Source organism: Denticeps clupeoides, chromosome 13 (genome assembly GCF_900700375.1).
Source record: "Denticeps clupeoides chromosome 13, fDenClu1.1, whole genome shotgun sequence".
Taxonomy (NCBI): Eukaryota; Metazoa; Chordata; class Actinopteri; order Clupeiformes; family Denticipitidae; genus Denticeps; species Denticeps clupeoides.
This window is the reverse complement of record NC_041719.1, coordinates 21,264,342-21,283,173: the sequence shown is the minus strand read 5'-3', so window position 1 is coordinate 21,283,173 and position 18,832 is coordinate 21,264,342. Positions and strand designations below refer to the sequence as shown.

Here is an 18,832-nt window from a genome sequence, read left to right as displayed (position 1 = left end):
AAGTGAATTTTTAAATTGTGTTCACTAATCAGGCCCTGCATCATTCATCTTGCAAGCGTCAGCAGCTGCCCACTGCGATTATGTTAAATAAATGTCTCAGCCTGTCCCTCTGTCCCTGTCTTAGGCCGAACACAAGTCTAAGAAATCAGCGGAGGTCCTCACCTGTTCTATTGAGAAATACAACCGTGTGGGTGGGGATTTTGAGCAGAAGATGAGCGAATCTGCACAGGTTTGTGAGCTCCCATGATCCTCTGCCCATGGCTCTATAGCCATGCTTAATATTTTTCATGCAGGTTTGAAACTTCCTCCATAGTGGATAATTGTGATTCTTTCACATTAAGCAGTCATAATGTGAAACTGTAACTGTCCTGACTGCTGCCTGTTGGTTTCTGTAGGGACAATATTATGAGAAATATTTCATTATACATATACTGTATATCTAGTAGATCTACATCTTTATCTACCCATTGCCCTGGTATTTGTCTATGCAGAAGTTCCAGGTCCTGGAGGAGACCCACCTGAGTCAGATGAAGCAGCTGATTCGGGCGTACTCACACTCGATCGAGGACACACATGTCCAAGTAGGACAGGTAAGCAGCGAAGTATGGGTTAAGCTTTGTACCAGTAGAAACTGAATTTGAATTAGGGCTGTGAATTTAACCATTCATTTGAATCTGAATTTCAATGAAATTGAAACTGCATATATACATCCCTAAAATGCAAATTTACTTCTCAATTTAATTTTTTTGCAATGCACAATCCGGAAAAATGGAATGGAGCGCAGATTCCCAACCAAGTTTTACAACAGATTCAATTCAAATTCAGTTTCTACTGTCTCAAATATCAGCCCATATGAGGACACAGCCAATCAATATATGATTAGGTGGGGTGCCATAATAAAATATGTGGTTTTCATGTTCCTGTCTGTGGGATTAGGTCCATGAAGAGTTTAAGCAGAATGTGGAGAACATTGGCATTGAAAACCTAATTCAGAAGTTTACAGAGGTGAAAGGCACAGGGAAGGAGAGACCAGGTACTTTTTTATATCATTGGTTATTGTCGTAATATATTTCTAACTGAAGAAACATTTTTAGAATGCAGTATTTGATCATAAATTACTGCATTTCTGAACAATATACTACATGGGTATGTTAACTCTGCTGCTGGGTGGAGCAGATTTTTTGATTCTGATAAAGAAACCGATTGAGTCTGTTTGTGACTGAATTCAAATGGTTCTGCTTGGAAGAGTAGAACTTGAATGTTTTTAATAGAAGGTAACGAAGACAAATTGAATGATTGTGAAATTTGATTTTTGTTTTTAATCTTGAGAGGAGTCAGATGGTATCTTCAGAAAGCAGCGACTTTTATCTCAAACCTCCCCATTTACCTGGCTTGGGAACGGCACCAAGTACTACAGTCACCTACATCCCCTCTGGCTGGGTTATGCTAAAGTGAAGTGATTGTCACATGTGATACACAGCAGCACAGCACACGATGCACACAGTGAAATTTGCCCTCTGCATTTAACCCATCACCCTGAGTGAGCAGTGGGCACCATGACAGGCGCCCGGGGAGCAGTGTGTGGGGATGGTGCTTTGCTCAGTGGCACCTCAGTGGTACCTTGGCGGATCGGGATTCGAACCGGCAACCTTCTGCGCTTTTAGGTCCTTACTGCTCTTTCTTTTATGGCTCATTTTCTCTTTCTTTAAACATTGTAAAAAACTAACTCATTTGCACACCTTCACCCTACCAGTTACACATATTTTATGTTAAAGACGTAAAAGTGTAATACTTGGTTATGTTTGCAATATTTGCATATTGGTTCACTGTTTACTTGCAACATTTGCAATACTGTGGTCTGTAGCAGTTGCAGAAAGCATTTCACTGCACATCATACCGTGTATGACTGTGTATGTGACAAATAAAATTTGAATTTGAATTTGAATTTGATTACGGGGCCGCTTCCTTAACCGCTAGGCCACCACTGCCCCGTAGATGAGAGTAGATGCTGTAGATGAGAGTAATTTATTCATTTCTTCACCAGTGAGCATCCTGGCCATTAATAAGTCCTGGGCAACTAGACATGATTGCTGCTGTTAGCTTTTCTGGTCATGAGTGTTTGGTCTGCGTTTGGTTTGTTCTGTAGGGTCTGTGGGCTTCGAGGATTTCTTGCCATCTTTCGGGGCTGACACTGGCAAGAAGAGTCGGGGCAAGGCCTTCCGTATTCCAGGTCTGGGAAAGCGGGACAAGGAACCAGATTCCACGTGAGTGCAACTGTAACAATGAAGAAACATTAATAAACGTAACACTAGAATACAGGGCGGGCCATTTATATGGATACACCTTAATAAAATGGGAATGGTTGGTGATATTAACGACCTGTTTGTGGCACATTAGTATATGTGAGGGGGCAAACTTTTCAAGATGGGTCGTGACCATAGTGGCCATTTTGGATCCAACTTTTGTTTTTTTCAATAGGAAGAGGGTCATGTGACACATAATTTCACAAGAAACAATGGTGTGCTTTGTTTTAACGTAACTTTATTCTTTCATGAGTTATTTACAAGTGTCTGACCACTTATAAAATGTGTTCAATGTCACCAACCATTCCCATTTTATTAAGGTGTATCCATAGAAATGGCCCACCCTGTAGATGGGACCAGTTCAGATTCACTGAAATGTTGCGGGTGAGAGACAGAATGTTCAGAAACTGGGTGAACCCAGAACCCAAAATATACAGCTGATGCTGAAGCAGACGTTTTTGAGGTAGGTGGGTGAAAAAGAGTAGAAATAGGATCACTCTTACTTTGTAGAATAAGCATTCATGTTGACTGGTCTAGTCACATTAAATACCGATGGGAATTACATAAATATTATCCACTGATAAAAACAGAAACCAAGAAATTCATCAATAACATCACCCATAGAAAACCGCTCTTCGTTCTATTTCGTTACAGAGAGTCAGCAATCGCTGAAGCACCAGTGAGTATCTCAACTCTTCCTTCCTTCCTTTAAGCTTTTGCTTAACGTGTGAAATTGTATGAATGCTGCTTTTATAAAATGGTTTATGACTCATCTTGTCACAAAGCTATTGGGTGCTCAAAATAACAAATGACTTTGCCCACGTTTCACACTGGTAGCAACGGGGTTGCGATTGGGTGAATTCTGGGTGGTTTGTCATTTTCAGGCAGCTAGATTACTAAATGTTAGCAGTTTTTATACACTTGCAGTTGCATGTTGAATCTTTTTGTTTTGTATGTAAATTTCATTGTAAATACTATTACTGATTTATTTTATACTTTACATTAATGACATACATACTGTTATACTAGGTCCTTGCCCCATAATAAATGATTGTTTTGTGTGTAGAACTCAATGCTGGAGGTGGATGAAGAAGGCTTTGTGATTCGCTCAGAAGTCAGTCAGAATGATATCCTTCTCCTACTTAATATACTAGTCACACATGGTCATATCAAGGATCGACCGATCATCAACTTGGTCAATTATTGGGGGCATTTTGTCTGCATCGCGTTTTTTTTTTTTTTTTTAATAATATATTTAGGTGAGCAATTCTGCCTCAGCTGCCATTTCATTGATTTGCTCACAAAATAGCCAATAAAAGATGAAGCCCTGCTGTCACTCACAAGACACTTGGCCCAAACAGGAGAGGTAAGAGTTTCAGACCAGTGAAGTATGCTGCTGAGGAGGGAAGGTAAAGCAGCTGATGTTAAAACATTTAAAAGTGGCAGAACACCACACATTTGGATGGTACATTAGGATAATTAGGTACACATGGACTGCTTAATTAGGAACACAATACCGAGATATGATTAAGGCTTGGACCATGAGAACAATATGGCACCACCTGGAGGAATTCCTTTTTTAATATGTCTCTATTGGTGTTCTAGCATACATCACTCAACACTTGCATACTTCTTCTAGCATTCATCACTCAATACAGGCTTCTGTTACCAGTATACGGTTTCCAACATGTAGTATTGAATGTGAAATTAAATTAAAATTAAATTAAATTGCCAATTATTTATTATCTGTCAAACAGTAGTGTACTAGACTAGTCCCTTCAGGACGAACTCTTTGGGATTGTACATATTGGGCAGGTTGTGGTTTTGTCCTTGACTCTGGTCGCAACGTGATGTAGAGGATAAGGAGAACAACTTTTACTCCAGCGACTCAGATGCTGATGAAGAAGAGCCCAAGAAGTTCCACATTCAGATCCGACCAGTGGGGACTAGTGGTCGCAGCAACTCAGCAGCCAACGAGCTGGAGCTGAAAGCCACTGTTGGAGCACTGACGCTGCCCCCCAACCGAGGGGTATGGCACCTGTCTTAAAGAAAGAGATTTTCATGCACAAAATACATTTTGCAAAGTTAAAGGTAGAGGTGGAAATCAGTTTGGTGCTTGTAGTTGTCATAATTTTAGTTTTCTTCCCTTTCCTCCCCAATATAGGTGTCTGTCAAAAGACATTTCTCTCGTAAGTTCAGCTCTGCTAGTCATATGAGAGTCATATCAGTATATACACATATATTCATAAACATTTGGAATCTATACTAAGCATGGACTGATGTGTGTGAGCATCTTCTGTTTTTTCACACAGGTAACTCCAGCACTCTCGGATATTCTGAGGGAGGAGGTGAGATCCACTGTCTTTACAGCACACTTACACACTATCATACGAAAACTGTACCTTAACCATGATCCTTGTATTGCATGTTAGCAGTTGGGGATCAGGAGGACCTGCACAGATCTACTTCAAGTCCCGATAACAGCAGGTAAACCTGCTCTTCATTCACTCATTCAGCAATTAACACACGTGGTCCTTTACAATCAACACCATAAAAACCGTGTCAAATGACCCATCCAACAACACCAGTCATTCACGGTTCTCTGTGGCCAATTTCCCCTCATACTCTATACAACACCTCCTAAGCTGGGAGTATGTATGCGATGAACAAGCTCCAGCCGATGAAATCTGTTCATGCAAGTTACATTGCACCAGGTTATCAGTCGGGTTTAGTTAAGCTGTCAGTCAATGATTGGTCTCAGTTGCAGGTAGGTCAAGTGAATGCAGAAATGTATCGTTTTCTCTTGTCTGTAGAGGCCGGTTGAGTATATAAAGCTTATAATCATTTTCAAATATCTTGTCTAGATAATATACTAATATACTAAAAGTATAGTTTAGTATATATAATATACTAAAAGTAGCTGCTTTAGGTACTGGTTCATAGTATGCCTGTTTTCAAGAATTTCAGCACCAAATATTGTATTGTTCCTTCTTTCATGGATTAGAATAATACAGGATTGTTCGAGTTTTTATGTTTTCTCTTATAAGAAGTTCCCTCTTTTTTTAAACTATAATTCCTTCTGCTCTCATACCAGAACCCACAAATGCCACTTTTATGGTGCAAATTTACGTCTTTTCAGCTTCTCTAGCTTTACATTTAAAAGCTCTTCTGTTCCAGTAAATACTAACACATGACTACGGGTGAATCTTTTCTCCCTCTTCTCCTCTTTCTCGTACCCCACCGTAGGTCAAGCTGCACTGCATCAGGCTCGGATGTTTTGTTCGGACCCCCGCTGGAGTTGGCCTTCAAATCCAGCAGATTTGCAGACAGAGAGCAGCTGACGAGTGGCTTTGGAGTATCAGAGTGTAAATCTTCATTTCTGTTTCTCCCTCAGCCACATTATACTGAAGGCAAAAGACAGAATGAAAGACATTCTTAAATTAAAATACTCAGATTTACACACACTCAAAGAATCACCGAAATAACTCATCTAAGTTTGTGCGGAAGGTGATAATGAACTATTGTGTCTCATTGTTCTATAGATGCTGCTTTCTCATCCGATTCGTCCTCACCTGAGAATGTTGAGGACTCAGGGCTGGACTCACCTTCCCATCAGCCATTGGGGCCGTCCCCCGAGCCCTCAGGCTGGGCAGCTTGGCCAGTGACATCTGCTCCTGAGAGCTGCGCAGAGCAAGGAATCATGGGAAGGCCATCTGATCCCTTTCTCACTGCCTTCCGAGACCCTTCCCCTGGACGTCCAGTTCACCTTCCCAACGAAAAAAGTGTATGGATGGGTGGACCTTGTTCTCCCTTGGGTCTTCCTGACGTTGACCCTGCGTCCTTCATCTTCCCCACGTTTCCAACACGCCTCCTGGCACCAGCGAATGCTGAAGTTCCAGTTTGGAGCTGTAAGCATGTCTCACGAGAGGACCCGTTCCTGGCAGCATTCCCACAGGAAACCCTACCTCCTCCTCCACCTGAGGTCTGGGTCCCGCCCCAACCGCATCAGTCACGTGAGCTCCGTGGGATGGACACTCAAGGAGACCCCTTTTCAGTCAGCCTTGGCAAAGAGATCAAGACACTCCCACCCCCGTCATCCACGTCCTCCTCCAATAAGGACAGAAATCGGAAAAGAGACCGGAGTGTCCCACCCCCTCTCGAGTCTCCAGTAGACGATCCTTTTGCCATCACCATAATCGGCAGTCCTACACACCAGTCGTCGCTGGCAGCAACAGCTGCTCCGGGCAACAGCAGTCACAGGCCAAACCCCGCCCCTCACCCAGGTCCTCACCCAGCCCCCAACCCCACCCAGGCCAAAAAGGAGGCGCAGCCCTGGAGCTCACAGCACAACCCATTCAGCTGTGGCCCACGAGCCCAAGCAGCAGGACCGGAGGCCTGCAGGATGAAGCAGAGAAGTTGTGAGGAGAAGCCACGCAGGAACGGCCCACCACTCACACGCCATTCTGGTCCCCAAGAAGACCTGTGCTTCTCCACTGATAAGGACCAGAACTGCCTGGAGATCAACTCTCAACCAGACTGCAACATAAACAAAGGTAGAGGTCTTGCTAAGGTGCAGTGATGATGTTCAGTACATACATACAGAGCAAGAAATGGGCAAAAGGGTTTTTGGTGCTTTTTCTGCCACGCTGCCACATCTTTAGGGATTTTGTGCATATCCTTTTTGACAATAGTGTTGGTGTTTTTTAAATGAGGTGTGGCTGGGATGTCCAAAGCAGACCTCTGGATAATGAAGAGGTGGTATTCAGTTTACATGAGCAATTGTGGTATTAATACTGAACACGTGCAGATCTGTTCACGACAGCTGAATCTGTAAATGGGTTGTGAAACAGCTCCAAATTCTGTTTTGTGCTTTGGGATTTTGAAATCTGTGTTTTTAGCACTTCATATGGCCAGGTCATAATAATAGATCGATATAAAGTGATCCATATAATCTGTGATGTTTATCTGTATAAAGTGATCTGTGGAGTTGAAACAGCTACTGACACACTGTAAATACAAACAGGCTCTCAGAACAGTTTTAGGCAGGACAGTGAAGAGTTGTTGGTGGCAGCACCCACACGCCTGAACCATGGCAGGAGGATGGCCAATCGACTGAACGGCAGTGAGCGGGTGAGTAGCAGATCCAGTCGTAACCTATACATGTCTGATATCTGATTCCATTTTATATTTCATTTGATATTGTGATAAAATGGTCATGTTTTTCAGTCTCGTTCCGTGTGCTCATCTCCGCTGCCAGACCCCAGCCCCACACTCACCTCCTCCTCCTCTTCATCCAGCCCCAGCGAGTGGGGAGTGCAGACTCGAGCTCCCAGCCCAGCAAGAGGTGAGATTCTTCTATTCTCATTATTCTCGCTCGGATTCTGTGCGTTCTGTTCTAAATCGCTAATTATAAAACCATTCAGATGGTTCTGACACTATCTGAGCATGTAGGACATTTTTATTATGCAGGCAAGAATTCATACCCCTTGACCCTTTTACATGCTTTTTTTGGTCAGATTACAACTGAAATTGTAACAACATTTTTACAACATTTATTTCTTATATAGCCCAAAATCACATACAGTACGTCATGTTCAAAACATGGAATATTCTTCACAAATGTATTTTTGACCAGTCTGGTGTGTTCACCCTGAGTGAGCAGTGGGCAGCCATGACAGGCGCCCGGGGAGCAGTGTGTGGGGACGGTGCTTTGCTCAGTGGCACCTCAGTGGCAGCTTGGCGGATCGGGAATCGAACCTGCAACCTTCTGATTACAGGACCGTTTCCTTAACCGCTAGGTCACCACTGCCCCCAGGTGGTCTTGGTGGTCATGATGTTGTACTTTAATAAACTACTGAGGTCTTGACGTACGCTTAGTTTAACTTTGGTTGTACACTATTTGGTTTTTAACACTGTATATCATTATCCTTGTATATCACTATACTTTTGTATAGCATAAAATCTTAATAAAATGCATTTAAGTTTGTGTTTTGTAATGTGACAATGTGGAAAAGTTCAAGGAGTATGAATACTTACTATAGGGCATTTTAGAGATCAATTTAGGTATCAATTGTTAGAGATTATCAGGCGTTTACTGAACATTACAGAACATTACAGCATTTACCAGACGCCCTTATCCAGAGCAATTTACAATCAGTAGTTACAGGGACAGTCCCCCCCTGGAGACAGTCCCCTCTGGTTAAGTGTCTTGCTCAGGGACACGATGGTTTGGTTTGAACCTGGGACTTTGTGATCCTCTATTTTATTGGCAGGTGCAGGTAAAGAATGAGTGCATAATTTATTTGAGATTAAATGTAATCTGCATTGTGAATTACGTGAATATTTTTAATTTTTTTGGTTTATGAAGGAAATGTGCCATTCTGAGCTGTGACAGTCATGAGAACAGTGCTCATATTGTATCTGAATAGTGGAGCTGCTGGACATACCTCATGATGTCTGTCACTCTATAAATCCTTGAATTTAATGACTATTTTTTTCCCCCTCCCGTCTCAGTTGGTTTGTCTCGGGGGCCGAGCCCCATTCCCCTCAGCACACAGGAGGCATGGCCAGTAGCTACTGCCATTACTGAGTACATCAATGCCTTCTTCAAAGGAGGAGAGCACAACCGGTCAGTCTTCACCACACTCACTAATGCATAGTAACGTCAAGCCTAATGAATATAGGCTCAAATAAGACATTCTTGTATGAAATATATGATACTGAGCACTTCCATAGCTGATTCTGGGGTGTTCTGGTTGCAAAAATACCTCAATTTTAATTCTGATGTCTTCTCACGTGTATATCTTTTACTTCCGGCTATTCCCATTAGAGGTCGCCAAAGAGGATCAACAGTCTCAATTTCCCCACGTCCTCTGCATCTCACGCTTTCAAACCATCCACCAGCATGTCCTCTCTCACCACATCCATAAACCTCCTGCTAGGCCTTGCTCTTTTCCTTCTGCCTGGTAGCTATACCCTCAGTGCCTCTCCTCTGTACATCTTAAAATCTACATAATCTCAGACTCCAAAACATCCAACACTAACTCTAATGCACCAATCCTGTCTATCCTTGTCAACCAGAATTGTGAACTAATTCGCTCTTTGGCAGCACTAGTTGGCCATTTTTCTGCACTACTAGTCAGGTTTTATCAGCAACTAGTGGCACTTGTACAACTAGTGAGGCTGTGTGCTACACTGGTAATTTCAAAGTACTTGGATTGGACTAGTGCTGCCAAAAGTCTTATTGGTTCACTAGTGCACCACAAGTCCAATAGTGCTACTCATAAATTACAAATGGACTTACTAGTAAGTAGTAGTCCTAGTACTAATGAAAGCAAAAATACTTCACTAGCCCTTAACTAGTTAGAGCATTATTTGACCTAACTTGTAGTAATAATGAGGCCAACATTTTCAGTAGTACTACTAGTTGAGGTCCACAGTGTACACTAGTGCTACTAGTGGGCTCCAAAAATGTCCACTGCTAGTACTAGTGGGGCACCACCTAGTACTCGAGTTGAGGGGGGAGGAAATAAAAAGTCAAAATCATCTCCCTTCTAAAACGAATATCCCTACATTACGTTCCTTGTGCTATTTTATCCATGAATGCATAGGTCTGTTGAGTAACATACAGTGAGTGAGAGGGCAAGATTTTTAACCTCAGTAACATAGCAGGTGACTTCAGGGCTGGCCCGTGGCATAGGCAATATAGGCATATGCTAAGGGCGCCATCCATCCAGGTGGCGCCGCAAATGAATGTTGAAACTAGTTTGTATTAATGTGTCTTAATATGAAAAAGCAAGACCCATGTTTAAAGTGTACTAGCTGCCATTTTTGTCTTACTAGTTCAACAAAACTTTTTACTTGTTGATGTGTGCACACCTAGTTGAACTAATATTCTGATCTTATGTAACTACATGAGTAACAATAGCAGCAATTCACATACAAAATGCCTGCTAGCAGACCAAAATTGTACACTAGTGGAAAGAAAAGCACAAATACTGAGTCAGGAGACTCATCTCACTGTAGATAAGCACATATTAAAGGATGAATGGATAGCACTACTCCAAATGTCACGGTTACTACCAATTTACTTAACTAAAGTATATACCAATAATAACCTCTTATTTAACTTTTTTACATTTTTATTCTGCCCACTATTGCAATATTAACATTAAAGGTCCACTTTTTTGCTTTTATATCAGTCTTATTGGTCCCCTAATACTGAATCTGAAGTCTTTTGTAAATGTATTTTCCCGAAATTCAGCCTTGGTGCAGAATTACTGCCACTTTGATCCAGTCTCACTATGAGATTTCCCAGGAGGCGCCGTTTCTGTGTCTGTAGCTTTAAATGAAAGGGAAAGTGAAGTGATTGTCATTTTGATGCACATACACAGTACACATGGTACACTACAACGAAATGTGTCCTCTGTATTTAACCATCACCCTTGGTGAGCAGTGGGCAGCCAAGACAGGCGCCCGGGGTTAGTAGCTACTTCTAAAGTGTCCAGTCCTTTTCATGTACTCCCATAGGGCACATACAAGGCAGAGCATGTTGAGCTGTTGAGGATTTGTCGAGGAGAAGGGAGGCGGGTAAAAAGTCTACGGACCACACTCTCAGCTCTACGTCTGCCAGAAGCTCAGAAGGAGGCCCACACATAGTCTCCAACCCCAGTGACAAACTCCAGGGGGGCACAAGTGGCCTGGTGATCAGATGCAGACATCTGACCCCCTTCATAAAGCAGCACACAAGGGGATGAGACCCCACTGATGCTACCCCCACACGTATGTGGCAAGCAGAAATGGGTGCCAAGTTTGCATAGTTGCGTGCAATCCAGATTCCCAGATACTCAGATAGATAGATAGACAGACACACACACACACACACACACACACACACACACACACACACACTCAGTAGAAGAACCCTTTTGATATAATACAGCCATGAAAGATGCAACAAGTTTTTCAAACCTGGATTTGGGGATCCTCTGCCATTTTTCCTTACAGATTCTCTCCAGTTCAGGCAGGAAGGATGGTAAACGTTGGTAGACAGACATTTTTAGGTCTCTAAAACTAATTTTGTTGTAACCCTGGCCAGATCTGCGCTTTGCCACAGTTCTGTCTCTGAGCTCTTCAGGCAGTTCCTTTGACCTCATGATTTGCTCTGACCTGCATTGTGAGCTGTAAGGTCTTGTATAGACAGGGATGTGGCTTTCCCACTCAAGTACAGTCAGGTGTAGAACCATCTCAAGCATGATCAGAAGAAATAGACAGAACCTGAGTTAAATCTACGAGTGTCACAGCAAAGGGTCTGAATACTTAGGACCAAGTGATATTTCAGTATGAATTAAATTACACAAAAAATTAACCAAACTTAAATACCTATAAAATCTATTTTTTTATTGTTATATTAAATCTGAACAATGTTAAAAAATCATTTATTTCAGTGCAGATTTCATGGCATGGTTCATAGACGAGTGTCTTACCCACTAGGCTACCAGTATTCACTGCAGTTAATCAGATTAAATGATGCAACCAACATATTTTTCACTGCTGTCAGTCAAAGGCTCTCGCCTGTTTGTACTGTTTGTAGTGAGACTCCAGTTCTGTATGTTTGTTTTCTCCCTTTCATCTCCAGCTGTCTGGTGAAGATCACAGGTGACCTCACCATGTCATTTCCTGCTGGCATCACCCGTCTGTTTACCGCAAATCCCAATGCGCCAGTGCTCAGCTTTCGACTGCTCAACATCTCACGAATGGACCACTTTTTGCCCAATCAGAAGCTGCTCTACAGGTATCTGAATGATTTGCTTCATTTGCTACTTTTTGTTCGTGAGAGCGCCAGTCTGAACAACATGCTTTTATTTTTCTGAAGAATAGAGGCGGGGCATCCCTTAATAGAGGCAGGATATATGGGTAGTGCAGCATGAAACTAGTCAGCTTTTCATCTTTATTTGCACACATTAAAAAAGGGAATTTAGGTTCTTTTCTATTAAAGCTGCTCCGGGGAGTAAATTTGCTGTTTATAATGGAATAAGAACGGCTTTTGCGTGGCTGGATTTTTAAAAAAATTTTTTTAAAGCCCCAGAACAGACTTGACGTTGTGACTGCTGGTTTGTCTCCACAGTGACCCGTCTCAGACTGACCCAGACTCGCGGGACTTCTGGTTTAACATGCCGGCCCTCACCTTCCACTTGCAGAAGGAGGCTGAGCTGAGCCCCCAGGCATCATACCACAACGTTGGCCTGCTGAAATACCAGGTACATGATGGAAACCATTCTGCATTGTAAAGAATAAAACAAAATCTTTCATATACCTGCTCCAATTTTTTTTATTTGCCTTTGAATTTCAGACAATGTCTTTGAATATTTTTAAAATACTACAATTTGGTTGTAAATATTTTCAGTGTATAGTCAGTGTAGAATATTCAAGGAGCAAACTTTCCAGTAATATTATTTTTCTTCAATACATAGGAAGAACTCTGTGTGTAGTTGGTTTTGAAATGTGTAGTTGGTAAATGGAGGGGAAATGTCAGGTGTCATCTCAGGACCCTGCCCGCGCACCCCTGCTGCTGTCTGCCGAGTGTCAGCGCAGCGGCACAGTCACCCGCGTGTCCCTCGACTATCACTGCTGCCCGGCGACCGCGCCCGCGGCCCAGCTGACTGCTGTGCAGGTCCTGCTGCCCCTGGATCACGCAGCGGCAGATGTGCAGTGCCAACCGCCAGCCTCCTGGTGAGGATGAGTATTAGCAGAACAACAGAAATCACATTTTATACACATCAGGACTCATCATGTGACTGTTGGAGGCTGGTTGCTTTGTGTTTACAGTTCAGAAAGAGACCAGACTGTTAGAAGCTATTTAGTGATTTTACTGTATGATATCAGCAACCATCCACAGTTCACACTGGTTTTTCATTCTGTTGATGGCCATGATCTTCATGAAATGCTGACTTAAAGCAGTGTGTAGGTGTATGTTACAGACACGAGCTTTACGAGCTTTGGATGTTTGTGACTGTAAACCCTCATTTGGTTCACAATATGCAAATACCATTAGTTTCATAATGCAGACCCCAACTTTAATATGTCTATACTTTTATAAAAATAAATAGACGTAAGTTTACATATGTTTAAAGTATTTCCTAAAAATGAAGGTTATTGGCTTGTGGTTTAAGCTCTTTGTGTTTCGGCTTTTTTTAAGAGAGTCTGCTCTTTTAGATCGGCTCAAATAAAAAAGTTGGCTCTTTTTTTTTGGTCTTTAGTATCTAGGGTGGTAGTAGCCTAGCGGGTAACACACTCGCAGAAGACCCAGGTTCAAATCCCACTTACTACCATTGTGTCCCTGAGCAAGACACTTAACCCTGAGTGTCTCCAGGGGGGGACTGTCCCCGTAACTACTGATTGTAAGTTGCTCTGGATAAGGGCGTCTGGTAAATGCTGTAAATGTAAATGTAAACGTATCTTTGCTGGTTGTATGTTGCTTCCATATTCCAGAACTTTCTCAGCCACGTGTCTCCTTTTAAAAGTCATTTAAATTCCATTTAATCTGGACTGCCTACGTGAATGTGGAGGAAGGAACACTGTCATTTAAGTAAAATGTTGACCTTTTTTCCTTCACATTTGCATAGAACTTTCCGAGAACGTATGGACATGAAAATGTCTTCTCACTGCACTGATGGATGTACAGTTCTCATGTGCTGTTTGCTTTTACTCTGCCTTTTGTATTATCAATGTAATTGAAATGTATCCAAATTTTCTCCTGCTATCACATATTTTGACGCGTGCATCCCCTTCCCTCCTATTTCTGTATTTGTCTGTGGGTGTGTTTGACTTTACACAGATTTTTTTGGTCTGACTTCAGCCGGAACTGCAAAACGTCTCCACTCATCTATGTCACATGGTACAAAATCCTTGCGAGAGAAAGTCTATTTAAGACTTAAAACCCAAATCGAACACACCCTGTAGCACCACCCCTCCCCTCCTGCTCAGAACAGACACACATTGTGTAGTTGACCATGGCCGTGCGGCTTGGAAATTAGAGAAAGAAACAAAGGGCTCTGACTCCAGCTCACAGGCAGGCGCTGCTTCCGAGCCATTTTGCTCACGACCGACACATCACTAGAAGCCAAAATGGAGAAGGGTCTAGATGAATGCCTTCCTAGTACCTGGCGAGATGCTGATACCAGTCGAGCAGTGCTGGAGGATCAGAGAGATCGAGGTGCAGAGCGAGGAGTGATGAGAGATCTGAGGAGGTAAGAGGGTGCTGACCCTTCCTTGGTTTTGTAGGCCAGCATCAGTAATTTGAATCTGATTGGAGCAGCTACAGGAAGCCAGTGGAGGAACCTAGCAGTGGAGTGGAATTGTCCATCGAAATTTTAAGGTCCTGTTGTGGTGAGGATAAATAGCAGTTCAGTTTTGCTGGGGTTGAGTTTCAGATGGTGTGCTGCCACCCAGGATGAGTATCAGACAGGCAGAGATTGTGATGGACATGTGTACATCTCATGGTGGAGTTTGGTGTCATCTGCATAGGCGTGATAGGATAATTCAGAAGATATGACCTCATCAAGAGATTTGGTGGAAAGGAAGAACAGGAGAGGGCCAAGTACTGAGCCCTGAGGGACATCAGTTGAGAGCTTGTGAGGTGCAGATGTGGACACCTTCCATGTCACCTGCTAAGATCAGTCCTTTAGATAGGAACCCTGCCATTATGTCAAATGTTGCTGAAAGGTCCATGAAGATTAACTGATGTCAGTTTTGTTTATCTAGCAGCATGTAGTTATTATGTAACAGCCAGAAGATCAGTTGGATGATTGGATGTGATAGACCTTCTCCTGCTATGAACAGCTATTGTTCAACCAGTTCACCAGTAGATCTGAGTAAATAAACTTTACTCAGAGTAAAGTTTCACTTTGAAATGCGTCACAAGAGTGAGTGGATTCTGCTCTTATTCCCAGACATACGAATATGTGGCATACAGGAGAAGCAAGCTCCTTTTACGAGGATACGTGGTTGGAGTGATTGATTGCACTCATGTGCGCATAATAATAATGAGGAAATATATGTAAATAGAGAAAGAACTCAAGTTATATTCGATAGTGATTATATTGAACGTTGTCCACACATGATGCAAGCATTCTGTCCAAGAGTGGACTTGCTGCCTTATTTCAGCAGAATATTATACCTCAAGGGTGTCATCCTCTTGGTGATTCAGGATACCCATTAAAGAGATGGCTTCTTACCGAAGACCATAAGAAGAACACCACCATTATAACCAGTAAGATTAGTAAGTAATGTCCTAAATCTCTTCCACACAAGCACACAAGGCTACAAGAGCTGTGGTAGACAGAGGAATTGGACAGATGAAACATATATTGTGTAGAAATGAGCTTTTCCCCACTTTGCTCAAGTTGTATGTTCCACAATATCTTCCCCTGCCGATGATGACAGTAGTGATACCAGCTACGACGTGCAGGTTGTTCTGTAGAGATCATATTGCAGGTGCAAGTCTTCAGGCTGTTTCAGAGCGTAATATTGCACCGTTTTGCACTTCTCTAACAAGTTTGTTGTTTAATCGGATTTGTTCTCGTCCAGCGTGCACAACTCCTCAGCCTGGTGAAAGAAAAGGGGCTGGAGGAAGCGTTGTGAGCTGTTTTGTCCAATGGTGCAGCAGCGGGATCGACAACATCACTACTGTGATATAAAGACTCAAATTGCTTTCATTCACACATAGAATAAAGGATGTTAGTGTTCATGTAGTGTGAGGTGACATAGCATCTATGGTGACATCGCCTTCCAAGCTCTTCTTTTCTTTTTGCTGGTTACAATTGGGCCAAACTTTCGTCACACAACCTCCTTCCATTTGAGCACGATCTGTGCCAAGAGCACCATTTTGTCTGCTGTCTAGTTGGGTTTCCTCTTGGACTCCATTGTTTTGCTGTAATTTCTTGCTTTGACCCATAATAATTATTCAACATATGCAAATACAGCGTGTAAGTATTCACAGCACATCACTTTTTCCACATTTTGTTATTTTCCAAAATGGATTTAATTCATTTTCCCCTTCAAATATTTACACACAACACCCCATAATGACAATGTGAAAAAAAGTTAATTTGACAAATTTATTAAAAATAAAAAAAAAAACAGCTGAGAAATGAAGCTCAAATTTGAGGTCAGGTGACCTCATTGAGCTGTTTCTGCAGCATAATGTGAGTTGATTGGACATGGTTTGGAAAGGCACACACCTTCTATATAAGGTGGCAGCTGACAGTTCATGTCAGAAGTCAAGCATGAAGTCAAAGGAATTGTCTCTGGGGAAGGTTACAGAAACATTCCTGCTTCTTTGAAGGTCCCTACTTTGAGCACAGTGGCCTCCATCATTCAGAATTCATCAATCACTGAGTCATATGGGGAGAAGGACCTTAGTCATGGAGGTGACCAAGAACCCAATGGTCACTCTGTCAAGAGGTTCTCTGTGGACAAAGGAGAACCTTCTAGAAGGACAACCATCTCTGCAGCAATCAGGCTTTTGTGGTAGAGTGACCAGACGGATGTCACTTTGAAGTAAAAGGCACGTGACCGTCCATCTGGAGTTTGCCAAAAGGACTCTCAGACCACAAGAAACAGAATTCTCTGGTCTGATGAGACTGATCTCTTTGGTGTGAATGCCAGGCTCCGCTCATTACCAGGCCAGTACCATCCCTACAGTGAAGAATTGAGTGGCCCAGTTGGAACCCAGACTTGAATCTGGTTGAACATCTCTAGAGAGATCTTAAAATGGCTGTGCACCAACCTTCCCATTCTACCTGATGGAGCATGATAGGTGCTACAAAGAGGAATGGAACAAACTGGCCAAGAATAGGTGTGCCATCATATTCCAAAAGACTTGAGTGTGCCATCATATTCCAAAAGACTTGGCATTGAGCAAAGGCTGTAAGTACTTATATATACGACTATTTAATTTGCCAAAAACTCAAGTAAACTTTTCACGTTGTCATTATGGGGTTTTGTGTGTGTATAATTCTGAGGACCAAAATTATTAAATCCATTCTTGAATAAGGCTGTAATGTGGAAAGATTGATGCACTAAGAATAATTCCAGATGCACTGTACATGAAGAAACAATTAATGGTATAGTCATAAAAAGACCTAGATGACAGGTTTGTCCTCAATTCACCACACGTAAGTCGGCACTTAGGAATCGGCTTGACCTTTAGTGCGTTTATGGTGCGTATGATGCAGAAATTTAGAGGATAAAGTTTATAAAACGGGGGGGGGATTTGGAGCAGTCCCCCCCTGGAGACGCTTAAGTGGGTTAAGCGTCTTGCCCAGGGACACGGTGGTAGTAAGTGGGGTTTGAACCTGGGTCTTCTGGTTCATAGACGAGTATGTTACCCTCTAGGCTACTACCACCACCAAGATCATAGAAGGATCATGATTGGGTCACCAGGTCCGTTTGTCTTCACAGGAATGCTGAGGAGAGACGGCTGCTATGGAAACTTCCTAACCTCTCCCCAACCAACCACAGTAAAGGTCACTCTCTCTGACGATGGTTTCATTCATTCACTCACTTTATTCCTGCCTTGCAGTAGAACTTGTATCACGAGGAGAAGGTTCTAGAAGGTTTATGTGGGTCAGTAAGGTGCCCTGCAGAGCTGATCCACAGCTAAAACTCTCCATACAGATACCGAAGGCTAAATGTTGCTCACATTCAATGAGTTTAGAGGAATAAAACCAGAATGTCGGTTCTCTCAGGACTATTCATTCAAACTAATTAAATACTTTAATTCCTGCTTCCTGGTAAATTGTCCCCAAAATATGAAAAGCCAGTGTGGTAGCTGACCTCCTTGAGCAGTTGCTTGCAAAAGTAATATTAATATTAAGGAAATAAAAAGAAAAGACAGCCAGTTAGCCTGCCGTTCTTGGTGTGTCTCAGGGTCTGGAACTCTGTGTGCGAGCTGGCAGCAGTGCACGGAGACGTCCCGCGGGCCGCCACCAAGCCTGGCTGTGCAGTTCGTGGGATCTGGGGCATCTCTCTCAGGCGTGGACGTGGAGCTGCTGGGGAAACAGTACCGCATGTCGCTGGTGAAGAAGCGCTTTGCTACAGGTGATGGCGTCTCCTGCGTGGGCTGCTTTTGAGTCGGGGCATTTGTGAAGAGTGTCATGTCTGTCTGTCCCTGCAGGAAAGTACATGGCTGGCTGCTCGCTGTGAGGGCATCTCTGTTCCAGAGGAAGAACGTGGATTCCAGACCTGTACATGCAGTCGACCTGTTTTGTGTGCATACACTACTGTTGAAATGACCCCAAAAACTGGATGTAAAGCTCGTTTTTTTTGTAAAATGTTTGTGAAGGAATGAAGGTATGAAAATATGTTTTAGATTTTAGACTTTTGCTTGTGTGCATATTCAGAGTGAGGTTTGAATCTGGTCATCAGAGCTGAACAGTGCAAAGTTTGTTTGTAAAATTGGAACTATTTATAAAATTCAACGTTTTATTAAATTCAACGGTTATTAATGGGATGAGGCACTGGACAGA

General features: G+C 42.7%; 1 protein-coding gene across 4 annotated transcripts in view; it reads left to right on the top strand.

The window, feature by feature from the left end:
* fcho1 (FCH and mu domain containing endocytic adaptor 1) overlaps positions 1-18,796 on the top strand; it is a 37,720-nt gene extending 18,924 nt beyond the window's left edge. For 3 of the 4 annotated variants that reach the window (XM_028999911.1, XM_028999914.1, XM_028999913.1), the window contains 21 exons: positions 125-229; positions 492-590; positions 937-1,033; positions 2,147-2,264; positions 2,958-2,982; positions 3,370-3,430; positions 4,151-4,332; positions 4,468-4,492; positions 4,616-4,651; positions 4,736-4,790; positions 5,550-5,668; positions 5,846-6,856; positions 7,327-7,433; positions 7,530-7,647; positions 8,817-8,931; positions 11,941-12,096; positions 12,430-12,562; positions 12,838-13,034; positions 17,766-17,830; positions 18,234-18,404; positions 18,481-18,796. In XM_028999911.1, coding sequence (XP_028855744.1) covers positions 125-229; positions 492-590; positions 937-1,033; positions 2,147-2,264; positions 2,958-2,982; positions 3,370-3,430; positions 4,151-4,332; positions 4,468-4,492; positions 4,616-4,651; positions 4,736-4,790; positions 5,550-5,668; positions 5,846-6,856; positions 7,327-7,433; positions 7,530-7,647; positions 8,817-8,931; positions 11,941-12,096; positions 12,430-12,562; positions 12,838-13,034; positions 17,766-17,830; positions 18,234-18,404; positions 18,481-18,509 — 3,024 coding nt within the window. In that variant the 3' untranslated portion in view covers positions 18,510-18,796. The remainder of the gene's footprint in view (positions 1-124; positions 230-491; positions 591-936; positions 1,034-2,146; positions 2,265-2,957; positions 2,983-3,369; positions 3,431-4,150; positions 4,333-4,467; positions 4,493-4,615; positions 4,652-4,735; positions 4,791-5,549; positions 5,669-5,845; positions 6,857-7,326; positions 7,434-7,529; positions 7,648-8,816; positions 8,932-11,940; positions 12,097-12,429; positions 12,563-12,837; positions 13,035-17,765; positions 17,831-18,233; positions 18,405-18,480) is intronic. The other variant, XM_028999912.1, reaches the window with a different exon arrangement.
* The last annotated feature ends 36 nt before the right edge of the window (positions 18,797-18,832 follow it).